Source organism: Pseudonaja textilis, chromosome Z, assembly GCF_049901715.1.
Source record: "Pseudonaja textilis isolate UNSWEBS1 chromosome Z, rPseTex1.2, whole genome shotgun sequence".
NCBI classification, from domain to species: Eukaryota; Metazoa; Chordata; class Lepidosauria; order Squamata; family Elapidae; genus Pseudonaja; species Pseudonaja textilis.
In genome coordinates, this window is record NC_142008.1 from 76663803 (window position 1) to 76676570 (window position 12768).

The 12768-nt window shown below is 36.7% G+C and overlaps 1 protein-coding gene across 1 annotated transcript; it reads left to right on the forward strand.

Moving 5' to 3' along the window:
* The first annotated feature begins 468 nt into the window (after window positions 1–468).
* On the forward strand, window positions 469–12349 carry IGFBP1 (insulin like growth factor binding protein 1). The gene is made up of 4 exons (XM_026702319.2): window positions 469–894; window positions 6995–7173; window positions 8952–9080; window positions 11093–12349. Exons 1-4 carry the CDS (start codon window positions 552–554, stop codon window positions 11222–11224), a joined length of 783 nt encoding a protein of 260 aa, XP_026558104.1. The 5' UTR covers window positions 469–551; the 3' UTR covers window positions 11225–12349.
* Window positions 12350–12768: the final 419 nt, after the last annotated feature.

Consider the following 12768-nt stretch of genomic DNA (forward strand, 5'->3'; position numbering starts at 1 on the left):
AGGAGCTTTAATTACCTTGTGGGGCCTCTGTTGGTACATCACTGTTCTAATAACCTCCAGCCACATGACAAAAATTAAACAAGAGATTGTTACATTCCTTGTCATGCAAATATGAAGTCATCTCTTGATGTTTGGGGATGACTTATCCTTCCCACCCCTTCCTTTTTTCTTCTCTAATAAAAAGTTTTATCCCCTTCTTCCCTAGGCAAAAGGGAAAAATAAGAATGGAAAGGCCACCCCTTTTCTATAGACATGTTTATACTGTCCTGAAAAGGTTAAGAGTGAATGGAATAGTGATGAATTATTGCAACACTTAATAAAAGGGGGAAATAAATAAGGGGGGTGGGATACAAACTACCAATCAAACTCTGTTTTTATGTCCCTCCTCTTCAAATAATAGTTAACTGAGATTTAAAGATTAACAGGCTCACAAGAAAGTGTATAAATTGTCCACTATGGAGAATTCAGGACTAGCTGCATGGGAAAGCAGAGTAGTGTGCCCTCTATCTCTAATAGCAACAGGCTCTTCTTCACAATCCTTCTAAGGCATCATGACTTACCCAGGCTTCAGCTATCAGCTGCTGCTCTTATTTCTTGGGCCTGGCTTCAGTTTGGGTGCTGCTCTCCATTTAATGCATTGTGCTCCTTGTACTGAAGAAAAGCTCAGGCTGTGCCCACCAGTGTCCACCAGCTGCCCAGAAATAACCCGCCAACCAGGCTGCAGTTGCTGTCACAGCTGTGCCCTTCAGCTGGGGGACCCTTGTGGAATATACACAGCAAGGTGTAGCCAGGGGCTTAGCTGCCAGGTACAGGTAGATCAAGCTCGACCTCTTTATGTTCTCACTCAGGGACAAGGTACTTGCCTCCCCATTGCTGACAGGACAGAAATTGCAGGTAAGAAACATATCTTTCTGTATCTCTTTTTGCTCATGCCCAGAATGCTGGCTGAGGCTGATGACCAGCAAAGAAGATGACAGTGATTAGAATGATCTTGTGCCAAGATTGAAATGTTAAATTATTTCAGCATGGCTGAAATTTGTTTAGGGGGTGAGTTTGAAAATAAAGATTGGGAAGTAGAGACAAAAACACTATGTAAGAAAACACAATTCAGAACTTCCATCCAATATCCACCCATTAGAACTTCCACCCACTGGAAGAACTGGTTCAGAAACTATAGGAATAAGACAGACAATGGCATTTTCAAAATAAGATTACTCCTAAAATCAAAATCACAGTTTCCTAGTTTGAGAAGAGGACCAAGAAAGATAATAGGAGGAGGCTGACTGTCATGGCTGTGAGAAAACTTTTAAAAGGGGGGTTGCTTTGTTATCTGTCTCCCAATGATGGGAGGAGACAACAACTTCTGAAAGTTTTGAGTAGAAAGCATTTGTGCAAGTGTGTTTATTTTAAGACAAGATCATTTGTTTGTTTGTTACCTATCAAATTTAGAAACTACTCATCTCTCTTACATAGTTGATACTCCTAAAGTAAATAGAAATGAAATAATATTTCGGTAAAATGCTTCAACCCATTGATCCCCTCTTAATTAGTTATGGTCTCATATACAGTAATTGAAACTATTTATTAATGTTTCACCCATTTTGATTTACAGATTAAATATTAGAAACCTATAACTGTTATCAGATCTGCATTCAGATAGAAATAAGATACTGTACATTTAATCCCATAGCCTCTTTATCACCTGATCACCTTTACATGCATGTTCAGCCCTCATTAATGCATTTAATTGTTGCTATTGTTAAAGAGATCGTGCCTAAACTGAATTTTCAGCAAACTGATACAAGGAAAGGAGTATTTTTTCTGCAGTTACTAGAAATTTTCCTTCAACTCATTCTTAAAAACCATCTCTGTTATGTCATTTGCACTTTTTAAAAGAAAATGCTGAATCTTCTATTTAAAAAATCAGATGGTAATATTCTGAAAAGCAGCTTGCATGAATACCAAATAAACCAAATTCAGCATCAACATAATCATATTTTTTGACAAGAAAAACAAAGTTTATAATTACATCCCTTGTATAGACTTGTCACTATATTTAACTGTGAAATTTTAATTCTGCAAATAGATACAAATGTGCTTCTTCCTGCAACGAGCTTCCCATTTTGCTCTCAAGGCAGTGCTGTGAGATAGATTAGAACAGGAGGGGAGAAATTGGCTAACGGGCACTTAGCATCCAAATTCAGGAACTCTCTAATTTTGACATAAACCATTAGGTTGAATGTATTAGTAATTTTAATTCATACTATTCTGATTTTGGATAGTGATATACTGTTTCACAGTAAAAGGTATAAAATGCTTGACTTCTAAGCTGTTGAAAATGTATGCAGGAAATTCTTTGATAGGTAAGACTTCACTAGGTGGGCCAGACCACTGCATTCTGTTGACCTCTAGATGTTCTTGGGAAATTCCCAAAAATTTCAATAGCTGGCTAGCTATTTCAGGAATTTATAGTCTTCATCTTCTAGAATGTCAGTGCTTGGCATTGCCAATGCACTAATTTAACAGTATAAGGCTACTTTTTTAAAAAAAAGAAAGCATGAAAGGTAAAACAAAATTAATTTACTCTAGGAATCTCCAATACTTTTACACGTGGCCATATCTGGCTTTTTAGAATATATTATGATAGCTAGCTAGCTCTCTCTCTCTCTCTCTCTCTCTCTCTCTCACACACACACACACACACACACACACACACACACACACACAGCTATTACATGTTGTGGGTTGTTCTGTGAACATAAAAAAATCTTCCATGGGGATGGGCGTGGCAGTGACAAAATGGCTGACTTAGTGGGCATAGTCTGTCACAAAATAGCCAAGCACTAAAAAACGAACTGCTTAAATTATTCCATACCACTTTTTAAAAATTTTCTTGGGATGTTTTCATCTCAGCTCACCTTTGATTTGTTTTTGTGAGTAGAAGAGAACACTTCCAAACTAGCCACTGGTCTACAGTCACTCTGTGTTTACCTATGAATATCTATATTTATTTGGGAGCCAAAGGCCTTTTTGAAAATGCTGAAATCTTATGCTGCATACTGAATTCTCATTGCTTATTTTTTAATGAAAATAATCTCTTAAAATTGCAGTAAAATTAAAGTCAATAATAAATAATAAAATCAATTAGGCACTAGTGGACATGTTTGCATCCATCCTGATACCTGCAGGCATTTTATTAGGAATATTTGTTTTATTTATTTTATTGTAATATCTGTTTAACTGTAGTGAATTGCCTAGAGTCTTTAAGACTTGGGCATTCTACAAGTTTAAATATATAATGGTTGGTTGGTAATCAACCAGATGTTTAGACTGAACTTGACATTTTTACCACCTACTAATTCTTTCCCAAGGACCAGCAAACTTTTGTGTTTGAATTTGCACCAGATTATTTGATAGTGGTAAAGATATTATCACAGGATTTAATCATTCCCAGTAAAATAGTCTTTTGCAACTTACACTTGATGATTTTGCCAATGATATTCAAGTGGGGCACTAGATGTTTGGGGATTGCATCTATCAGTGCTAGTACTACCTTTGCTTTATTTTGCAGTCATTCTATTTTTATTTGCAGGTCTTCATATTCTGTTATCTTGTCTAGCTTTTTCTCTTTCATTCTGCTGTTTCCAGGCACTGCCACATGCACTATTCAGGCTTTTTTGTCTCTCTTAATGACAATTGTCAATTATTGTTATGGTTTATTGCACAGTCAGATGTTAGACAGGTTTTGGTATTTTTATACCCCATCAAATCCTTCCTAAAGATCTGGGATAGAGAGAGATGTTGATATTTGATGGGATTAAAAGTATCATTACTGAATGTAAACTGCACTAAGTAAAGCTGCCTTTTACTATTAACTGATGGTGATTTTGTCAATGGTGATGTTCAAGTGGTGTTCCAGATGTTTTGGGATTATATCCAAGGCCCTATGACTATTGGTGCTACCTTTGCTTTCTTTTGACAAGGTTATTATATTTCTGCTTGAAGGACTTTGTATTTTAGGATTTTCTCCATTTATCTTCTCTTCTGCTGTCTTCAGGTACTGTCACATCCACTATCCAAACTCTTTCTTTTTGACAGTTGATGAGTTGGAGTATATGCAGTAGGTGCCTCTTTGTTTAAATATCAAGAATATAAATAACAAGAAGAAAGTCAAGGAAAAATCGGTTCACTAAAGACAGAAGATGGCAAGGAAGTAGTAGGCAGTAGAGAGAAAGCAGAGCTGTTAACTCATTCTTTGCCCATGAGTCTTCATGCAAAAAGAAAGTATAACCCAATCTACTAAAAGACATACTAGAAATAAAAATTAAAATAAGCAAGAAAATGATAAGAGAACATTTGTCTGACTTGATGAATATACATCACTGGGACTTGATGCATCTCAGAGTTCTGAAGGAGCTGGCAGATGTTATCTCAGAACCATTGTACCATATCTATAAAAAATCCTGGAATACCAGGGAACTACCAGAAGATTGGAAAAGAGTTGATGTGGTTCTCGTCTTCAAAAAAAAGGCGGGGGGGAACCAAATCCAGCAAACCACAGATCAATCAGTCTAACATCAATACCTGGGAAGATACTAGAAAATATAATAAAAAATAGATATGTGAACACCTAGAAACAAATAAACTAGTATCCAGCCATAAGTTTGTTAAGATTGGTTTGGCATCAGAGGTGGTATTCAGCAGGTTCTGACCAATTCTAGAGAACCAGTAACAGAAATTTTTAGTAGTTCGTAGAACTGGCAAGTACCACCTCTGACTGGAGATTTTACAGTATCCTTCCCCTGCTATGCCTACCAAGCCATGCCCACAGAACAGGTAGTAAAAAAATTGAATCCCTCCACTGTTTGGCATGATCTGTTTTTATTTCATTCTTTGACAAAGTGACTAAATTAGTAGACCAGCGAAATGCTGTGAATATAATATACTTAGACTTCAGGAAGGCATTTGACAAAGTAACCACAACCTACTTCTTGATAAAATAGAAAAATGTGGGATAGATAGCACCATCACCAGATGGATTTGTAACTGACTAACAAACTATACTCAATGAGTAGTCCTTAATAGTGCTACATCTACATGGAGGAAAGTAAACAGTTGGGTATCACAAGGTTCCGCCTTAGGCCCAGCACTCTTCAATATATTCATAAATGACATGGATGTGGAAATAGAAAGGCATTCATCAAATTTGCAGATGACACTAAACTGGCAGGAATAGTCAACACTCAAGAAGACATGCTTGGGATCCAAACAGATCTTGATAGACTGGAACAAAGGGCCCTATCCAACATCATGAAATTTAATGGAGGAAAAAGACAAAGTTTTACACTTTGGCAAGAAAAACCAAAGGTACAGATATAGATTAGGTGAAACCTGGCTCAAAAACAGTAAGTGTGAGAGGGACCTTGGAATCCAAATGAATGACCACTTAAACATGAACTAGTAATGTTTATTTTTATTTATTTATTTATTTGGTCAAGCAAGTATTAGATAACAGGTATAAGTATAAACATGATTATGAATACATGAAATGGATACAAATAAAAAGGAACATTAGGACATGGATGGTAGGCACATTGGTGTGCTTATGCATGGACCCTACAGACCTTTAGGAAAGGGGTGAGGTCAATAGTAGACAGTCTATACAATCTTCTAATAATAGTGGTTGTTGTTGTCATTGTTAGTATTATTATTAAATGTAATTGCTATATTTCCCTAGATGTATAATATTAATGAACATACAGAGATGATAGGTTCTGATGGCCCATTAAAATTTGCTATTTGACAGCCTTAATTCATTTCCTATAAAGCTATGTTCTAGTTCAGGTGTCGGCAACCTGTGGCTCCAGAGGCACAGGCGGTTCTTTGTGCCCTCTGCTGTGGCTCCCTGTTGGCTGAGCCCACCACTGGCTGGCTCCGCCTCTCACCCTCCCCTCCCAGTCACTCCTCACCTAAGAAGGTAAGAGTGATGGCAGCAGATGGAGACTTGTTCCATATTCCAGAGTGGGAGCAAAGCGCCCTTCTGCTTGCTTCTTCTTCCAGCCTTTGTTGATGCTTCATGGACTTCAGTTACTCAGGGAGATGTGTGGCTTGTTCTTCATCCCAAAACACTGGCCTAGCCTGGCTGTGACTAATGCCACTGTTCTCACCAGCTCCATAGCCTGCTTGCTGCTCTTGCAGCACCTCGCACAGCACATTTAAATTTAGCATGCTTCACAATGGGTGAGACAGCAGTCCTTGCCCCTTCTGGAGCCCATTATGTTGCGGAGCATTGGCCAGTATCTCAGGGCACTGAGAAACTCATGCTTCTCACCAAGTGACTGTGATGTATGCAGCAACAACAAAGGCCAGAAGAAGAGGCAAATACAGGGGTGCTTCACTCCAATTCTGGAATATGGAGTGAGTCTCTGTCCACCACCATCACCCTTACCTTCTCAGGCTAGGTGAGGAGTGACTGGGAGGGGAGGGTGAGGGGGCGGGGCCAACCAGTGGTGGGTTCAGCCACTAGGGAGCCACAGCAAGGGGACGAAAGAGGAAACACACACATGAGAAAGAGAGAGAGAGAGAGAGAGAAATGAGAGAGATGAGAAATAGAGATGAGGGGGGGGAGGCAAAAAGAAAGAAAGAAAGAAAGAAAGAAAGAAAGAAAGAAAGAAAGAAAGAAAGAAAGAAAGAAAGAAAGAAAGAAAGAAAGAAAGAGAGAGAGAGAGATGTGAGAGAGAGATGAGAGAGAGTTGAGAGAGAAAAAGAGAAAGAGAAAAAGAGAGGGGCAGAGAAAGAGAGAGAAAGAGAAATATCTGTCACTCACGACATCACTCACTCCCACCCAGCCATGCCTACCCAGGTTTTGTGGCTCCCGGTGTTTTCTTTTCTGTGGGAAACCGGTCCAAAAGGCTCTTTGAGTGTTTAAGGTTGCAGACCCCTGTTCTAGTTGAACTATCATACAATACACTATTGTCCTGATTTCTTCTCTTAGAATCTGTGGAACCAGAGGATATGCCCACTCAAGGTGATGAAATAACAGCAGATCACTTGGTCAACTATGAGGTGGTGTTTTCAGCTGATCAAGATAAATCTGTCTCATGGGATGCTAACAACATTTATGAAAGTTTGAGAGCAAAGAAAATTGCTGAAGTTAAGAAATGGAGGGAACAGGTAAGAGCCCTCTGTCATCACACAATTTCAGATATGCATTCTGTAGAGGAGGTATTTATTGAGGAACAGGTGGCAGTCAGGGTTAGGAGACTCTTTGCACAACCCTGTATTATACACTAGCTGTGGTCTTCCCTGGATCAGGATTCCCTGCACTCAGTCATTCAATCCTCAGTCACTTTGAGGCTGGACTATTGTAATGTACTCTGCATGCAACTACCGGAAACCATTGGCAGCTATAGTTGGTACAGAGTGCGGAAGCGTGGGTAGTTTTGGGGAATCCCAAGAATGGCCCCTGTAACACCATTGCTTCATGAGCCACATTGGTTTCCAATCTGCTTCCTGATGTTGGAAAGGAAAGGAAATTAAAAAGAAAAAAAAAGAAAATGAGACATTCAAAACAGATATTGCAATTTCTTCTCTGAAAATAGGATGGAATTTGTTTTAGAAAGCATGGAATTTCCCTCATAGGGTAAAGTCTGAAGATTCTGGTAGAACCATCTTTTTCATTAGTGACAAAAGGTCTGTTTTGGCACAAAGCAGCAACTGCTTCATCAGCAAAGGCTCTCACTAGATGTAAAATAGATTGAATATAAAGAATGTTTGTAGATATGAGTATACTCAGAAGAACCACTTGATGGCACCAAAGGCCTAAATGTGATCAGTTAATTAGAATACCAGAACATAATTGCACTATACATGACTTGACATATTAATTTTTCATGGTGCAGAAGTCCTAAATGTCATGTCCAAGTCTAATAACATGTTACAGTCATATGGCTTGTATTATATATTCAGTCCATATGATCATAGAATTCACCAGCAAATTCTCTTGCTTTTATTAAAACTATATGCATAAATCATAGAATCAAGACAGCTGGAAATAATCTTAGAGGTTATCTAGTTCAACTCTCCACTTGATGCACTATCTACTATAACAGTTCAGGAAGATGATTATCTAATCCTCCAATGAAAAAGCACATACCACTTCATGAGGCAAGTTATTCCACTGCTTTATAGCTATTTTAATCAGGAAAATCCTTCCTTCCAGTTAGAGCTAATATTTATAGATAAGACTAGTATCTTTGCTCTGGTTATTATGGACAGCTGATCTCATGTATATTTGGTTAGAAGAAAGAGCAAATGCTTTCAAGTATTCTTATCTTAGGAATATACCTCGGATATATATTTATTTATTCTTTTTCTATGTTTGTCAAATCTACCAGAAACTCACACTGGTTTACAACTAGCAACTAAGATTTATAATCCAATCACTTAAGACATTGCAAGGAATAAATTAATTATAATAAACTACATTTTAGCAACTACATTGACAGTGCTTCCCTGGCCTGGGTAGATTACCCAAAATTATGTAAAAGAGATTTTCTTTGGATAATGGCAACAAACCCATTTCCCAATCACAGGGATATTTAAATTGACTTAAAGGGTTTTGCCTACATAGGGTAGCAAGAACTTTCTGAGAGGCAGTTTGGGAAGGAAATATTTGGAAAGCACTACATTAAGTGAAAAACAAATAAACAATACAGCAAAAATAACAGTAAGAGGAAAAATAAGAACACCAGTCTGTCAAAAACTCTGTCTTTGTCATTTTCTAGAAAGACATTAGAGATCTTATTTGTAAGGCAATAGAAGACAGATTTATTTTTAATTGATTCCACTTTTGGAAGTACTTAGAAGTAATATTGAATGTGTGCAGGACTTCTAGCATGTCGGCCTTTATTCTTAATCCTTCATTGTTTATGATCTTACTGTTCTTTCAGGGACCGTGTCAAAAAGAACTGTACAAAGCACTGGATAATTTGGCAAAAGCTCAGCAAACAATTGGAGGACCGTTATATAGATTCTATTTACCCAACTGTAATAAAAATGGATTTTATCATAGTAAACAGGTAATTTGGGGGATAAGGGATAGGAATGATATTTCCAAGCTAAAGAAGGATGATGTGGTTTATTACCTTTTTCATTGAATGAAACCTGCTCAGAAATCTTTACTTTGAAAATGATAGAAATCAAGCTTCTTCCTCCCACACGTTAATTCAGAAATGAAAATCTTGTCATCCTCAAGTGTCTTAAGGATGGCAGCCCAACCTTTTTCTTTTTGATAGAACAAAAGCAGACTATTCAGAATTAGATATCATTCTAAGGACATTACATTTTTGAAGCAAAATGTCCGTAGGTCTCATAATGCACCAAAATCACGTTCAATAGCAGAAATCTTTGATCTGCAGCAAATCTCATAGATGACTAATACACTTATAATGATAACAGATGCAAGTAGACTATGGATAGCTATGCCTACTTATACTTCGGTAAGAAAAAATGAAGATGGAGGAAGTAGAACAAATTTTCTGTTCTGAGGGAACAATTTCAGTTGCGTATTTTAAGAGAAAAGATCTGAATGAAGTAGAGAAGCTCCCATAAGGAGCACTGGTTTTTCATGGAGAAGGGACAATTCCTAGAATTGTAGATGATTCTATGCACTTTTAAAGTAATTTATAGTATGATAATGCTAAGTTAATATACAGATCTGGCACAATTTTATACATATTACAGTGAACAATTAAAAATCATGATTATTCAGCTAAAGTATCTTTAAACAGATTTGCTTGATAATTTCCTTTATTTCCCCCACATATGCACATGCACACATGCACATGCACACACACACTTAAAAAACCAGCATATATTTCTGAATAGCTATGTATATAACCTAGTGAAAAATCTAGTGAAATATAGGTGAAATCCTTTCTTATTTTCCATCTTTTGGGAAAGTTTCAATTCAGCCAACAAATAACAGCAGAGCAAAGAATTGCCTTTTTTAGAGACCAGACAAAGTCAACTGATTTTCAATGTCAGATTGGGAATAGTTGGATTAAGTACAATAAGGATGAAAAAGATTGAACTATATATAACAGGGGTTGCCAACCTTTTGGACCTCAGGGATCACCAAGCTCATAAATTTAAATCTTGGGGACCACTAACCGGTTCTGTGAATGTGGCCTAATTTGTGGGTGTGGCTTGATGGTCGTGTGAGTGGCTGGGCATGGCTTGTATGTAAATATTATAAATATTTATATAAATATTGAATTTTTTATTATAAAAAGAGAAACTTTTACCCAAAATCAAGCAAAGCAGGCAGGCAGATTGAGTTGCTCACAAAATCACAGATTTATTCAGAGATCTGTGAGATCAGCTACCTGAACCTGTCACATAAAATTTGCTTGCAAGCAAACTCATAAAATGTGCTAGCAAGCAAACTCACAAAATTAACTCACAACACACCATGTATGTAAATGTTGAATTTTTTTATCAAAAAAGAGCAACTTTTACCCAAAATCAGGCAAAGCAGGCAGGCAGATTGAATTGCTCACAGAATCAGATTCACTTAGAGATCTGTGTTTCTGCCATCAGCTAGCTGAGTCTGCACTGCTTTAGTCCTAAGCAGAGCTGAAGATCTAAAGATTAGCTAGAAAGCAAGAAATCCAATGATTTCTTGCCTGCTTTCTAGCTAATCTAAATCTTCCAGCATAGCAGAACAGCTGATGGTTGAAAAAAGGAAAAATAGCAGTTTAGCAGGCAAGTTTGTCAGGTAAGGAATGAATGGGTGGGGAGAGTTCCCACAGGCCTTATGGATGGCACAGCCTTGTGTTCCCATGCAGCCTGGATTAATTGCTTCGGGCGGGGGTGTCATTTCTCTGTGGATCACCAAAATTTTCTTTCAGACCACCATGGGCCGTGGCCCACTGTTTGGCGACTGCTGATATATAATGTAAAAATGACAGTAAATTTTGCCTGACTAGGAACTGGATAAAAATTGTTCTCTAATATTTAAATTAATTTTTCTCTACTGAGAAAAAAACCATATTTACTTATTTTAATATGCTTTTTAAAATTCCCTTAGTGTGAAACTTCACTTGATGGAAATCCTGCAAGTTGTTGGTGTGTGTATCCAAAGAATGGGAAGAGGATTCCTGAGTCTCCTGAAATGATGGCCAATCCTGAATGTGAACAATTTATTAGCTCACAAAAATAATGCAAAAAAAAAAAATTGCACAAACGTGTATTTTATTTTTGCAATCTGAATGCTTGAATTTCTAGGGTCAGGGTCTGTTAACCTTGGTTAACAGAACTTTAATCCTGTGGTTAGACAACAGTCTGCTTTAAGGATGCTTTCTGTGAAATTCCAGAGATCCCAACTGGATTGACTCCATTCTAATATACTACCAGATTTCTTGCTATACAGTTAATTCAAGGAACAAGAATCCAGCAATTCTGATTAAAAATATTTATTAGGAGGGTTAAATTTATGACAGAAGAATTTTAGCAAGAAAGGGGGCTTTCAGATAACCAATATTTAATATAGATCAGTGTTCTCAATTTTGGCATCTTTAAGATATGTGAAGGGCTGGAAGTATGTTTCCTTTTTTTTATAAAAATAGGGCGTTCTGCATCCTGCATAGTTTTGGTAAATTGCTAGTCTTTTTTGTGAGTGGACAGAATAGTAGTCTCAAGATATTATAGCACTGTGGTCAGCATTACTGGTGGGGTGGGGATTCTAACATTGTATACTATTGTATTCCTGAAAGCTAAGCAGTAGAAGTACCGTTAAGATAATAAAGAGGAAGAGATTATGGACTACATAATATGAAGTTCAAAAGATTATTACATTATTTATTCAACCTGTATTTTTATTTTATTTGTATATTAATTTATGCATCTGTATACTTCAACTTTTCAAACCTTGTATGAAAACATTTCAATATTTTCTCCAAGAATAGGCAGTTTTCTGTTTTTAAAGAATACAATATAATATGAACATCATTTGCAAATATAATGTATAAGAATGACACAGTTCAAGCATTTATTTAAAAGAATGTGTGTATATATATTATGTTGTTGCTTTATTTCAATATTGCTTCTCATTTCATCATCAAGGAGTTCTCACTCTGAATAATGTTATTAAGAAAATGTTCTTCAGAAATATCAAAGGCACCTTAAAAGGAAGTTGTTTCTGTGATTTTAATAAATCCAGTTGCTTTATAAACAAGTTTAAACAAACTAAAATTAAGAAATTGTAATATTTGTTTGATGATGTAAGCATTCATAAATCAGCTTTATCATGTTATTTAAACATTTATTAAACAACATTTATTAAACACTTTTCTTTTTTGTTCAGTTTCTTGGTTGATCCTGATTGAAAGTTTGTCCTTCAGAACTTTTTGTTATAAACTATTATTTTCAAAGAAGTAGCTAGAAAAATTTGGTCACCTGCACATTTTAAGATGCATGGGGTTAGTGTCTCTGGCAAGGGTGCCTATGCCAAATTTCCTTATATCTCTGCTAGAAAATGCCTAAATCTTGCATTTTTAGAGCAACAGACAAAGAAAGCTTGCAACTGTATGCTACTTTTTCCCAACTCTAATATAGTATAACTGAAATGAAAATGCTCCAGTCCCTTACTTGACTATGCACTTCATGGTTGTTGCTTCCAAAGCTTATGCAAATGGAATGAATTCAGCAGCACTGCTGACATTCTCTTGATCCCCAGTGCAGGAATAAATGTTCTTCATTTATATC

Excerpts from the sequence above, each read along its gene's own strand:
- IGFBP1 (XM_026702319.2), top strand. The coding sequence starts at position 552 with ATGACTTACCCAGGCTTCAGCTATCAGCTGCTGCTCTTATTTCTTGGG. Across the intron at positions 895-6,994 it reads TGACAGGACAGAAATTGCAG|AATCTGTGGAACCAGAGGAT; the intron begins GTAAGAAACATA and ends TTCTTCTCTTAG. Across the intron at positions 9,081-11,092 it reads GATTTTATCATAGTAAACAG|TGTGAAACTTCACTTGATGG; the intron begins GTAATTTGGGGG and ends AAATTCCCTTAG.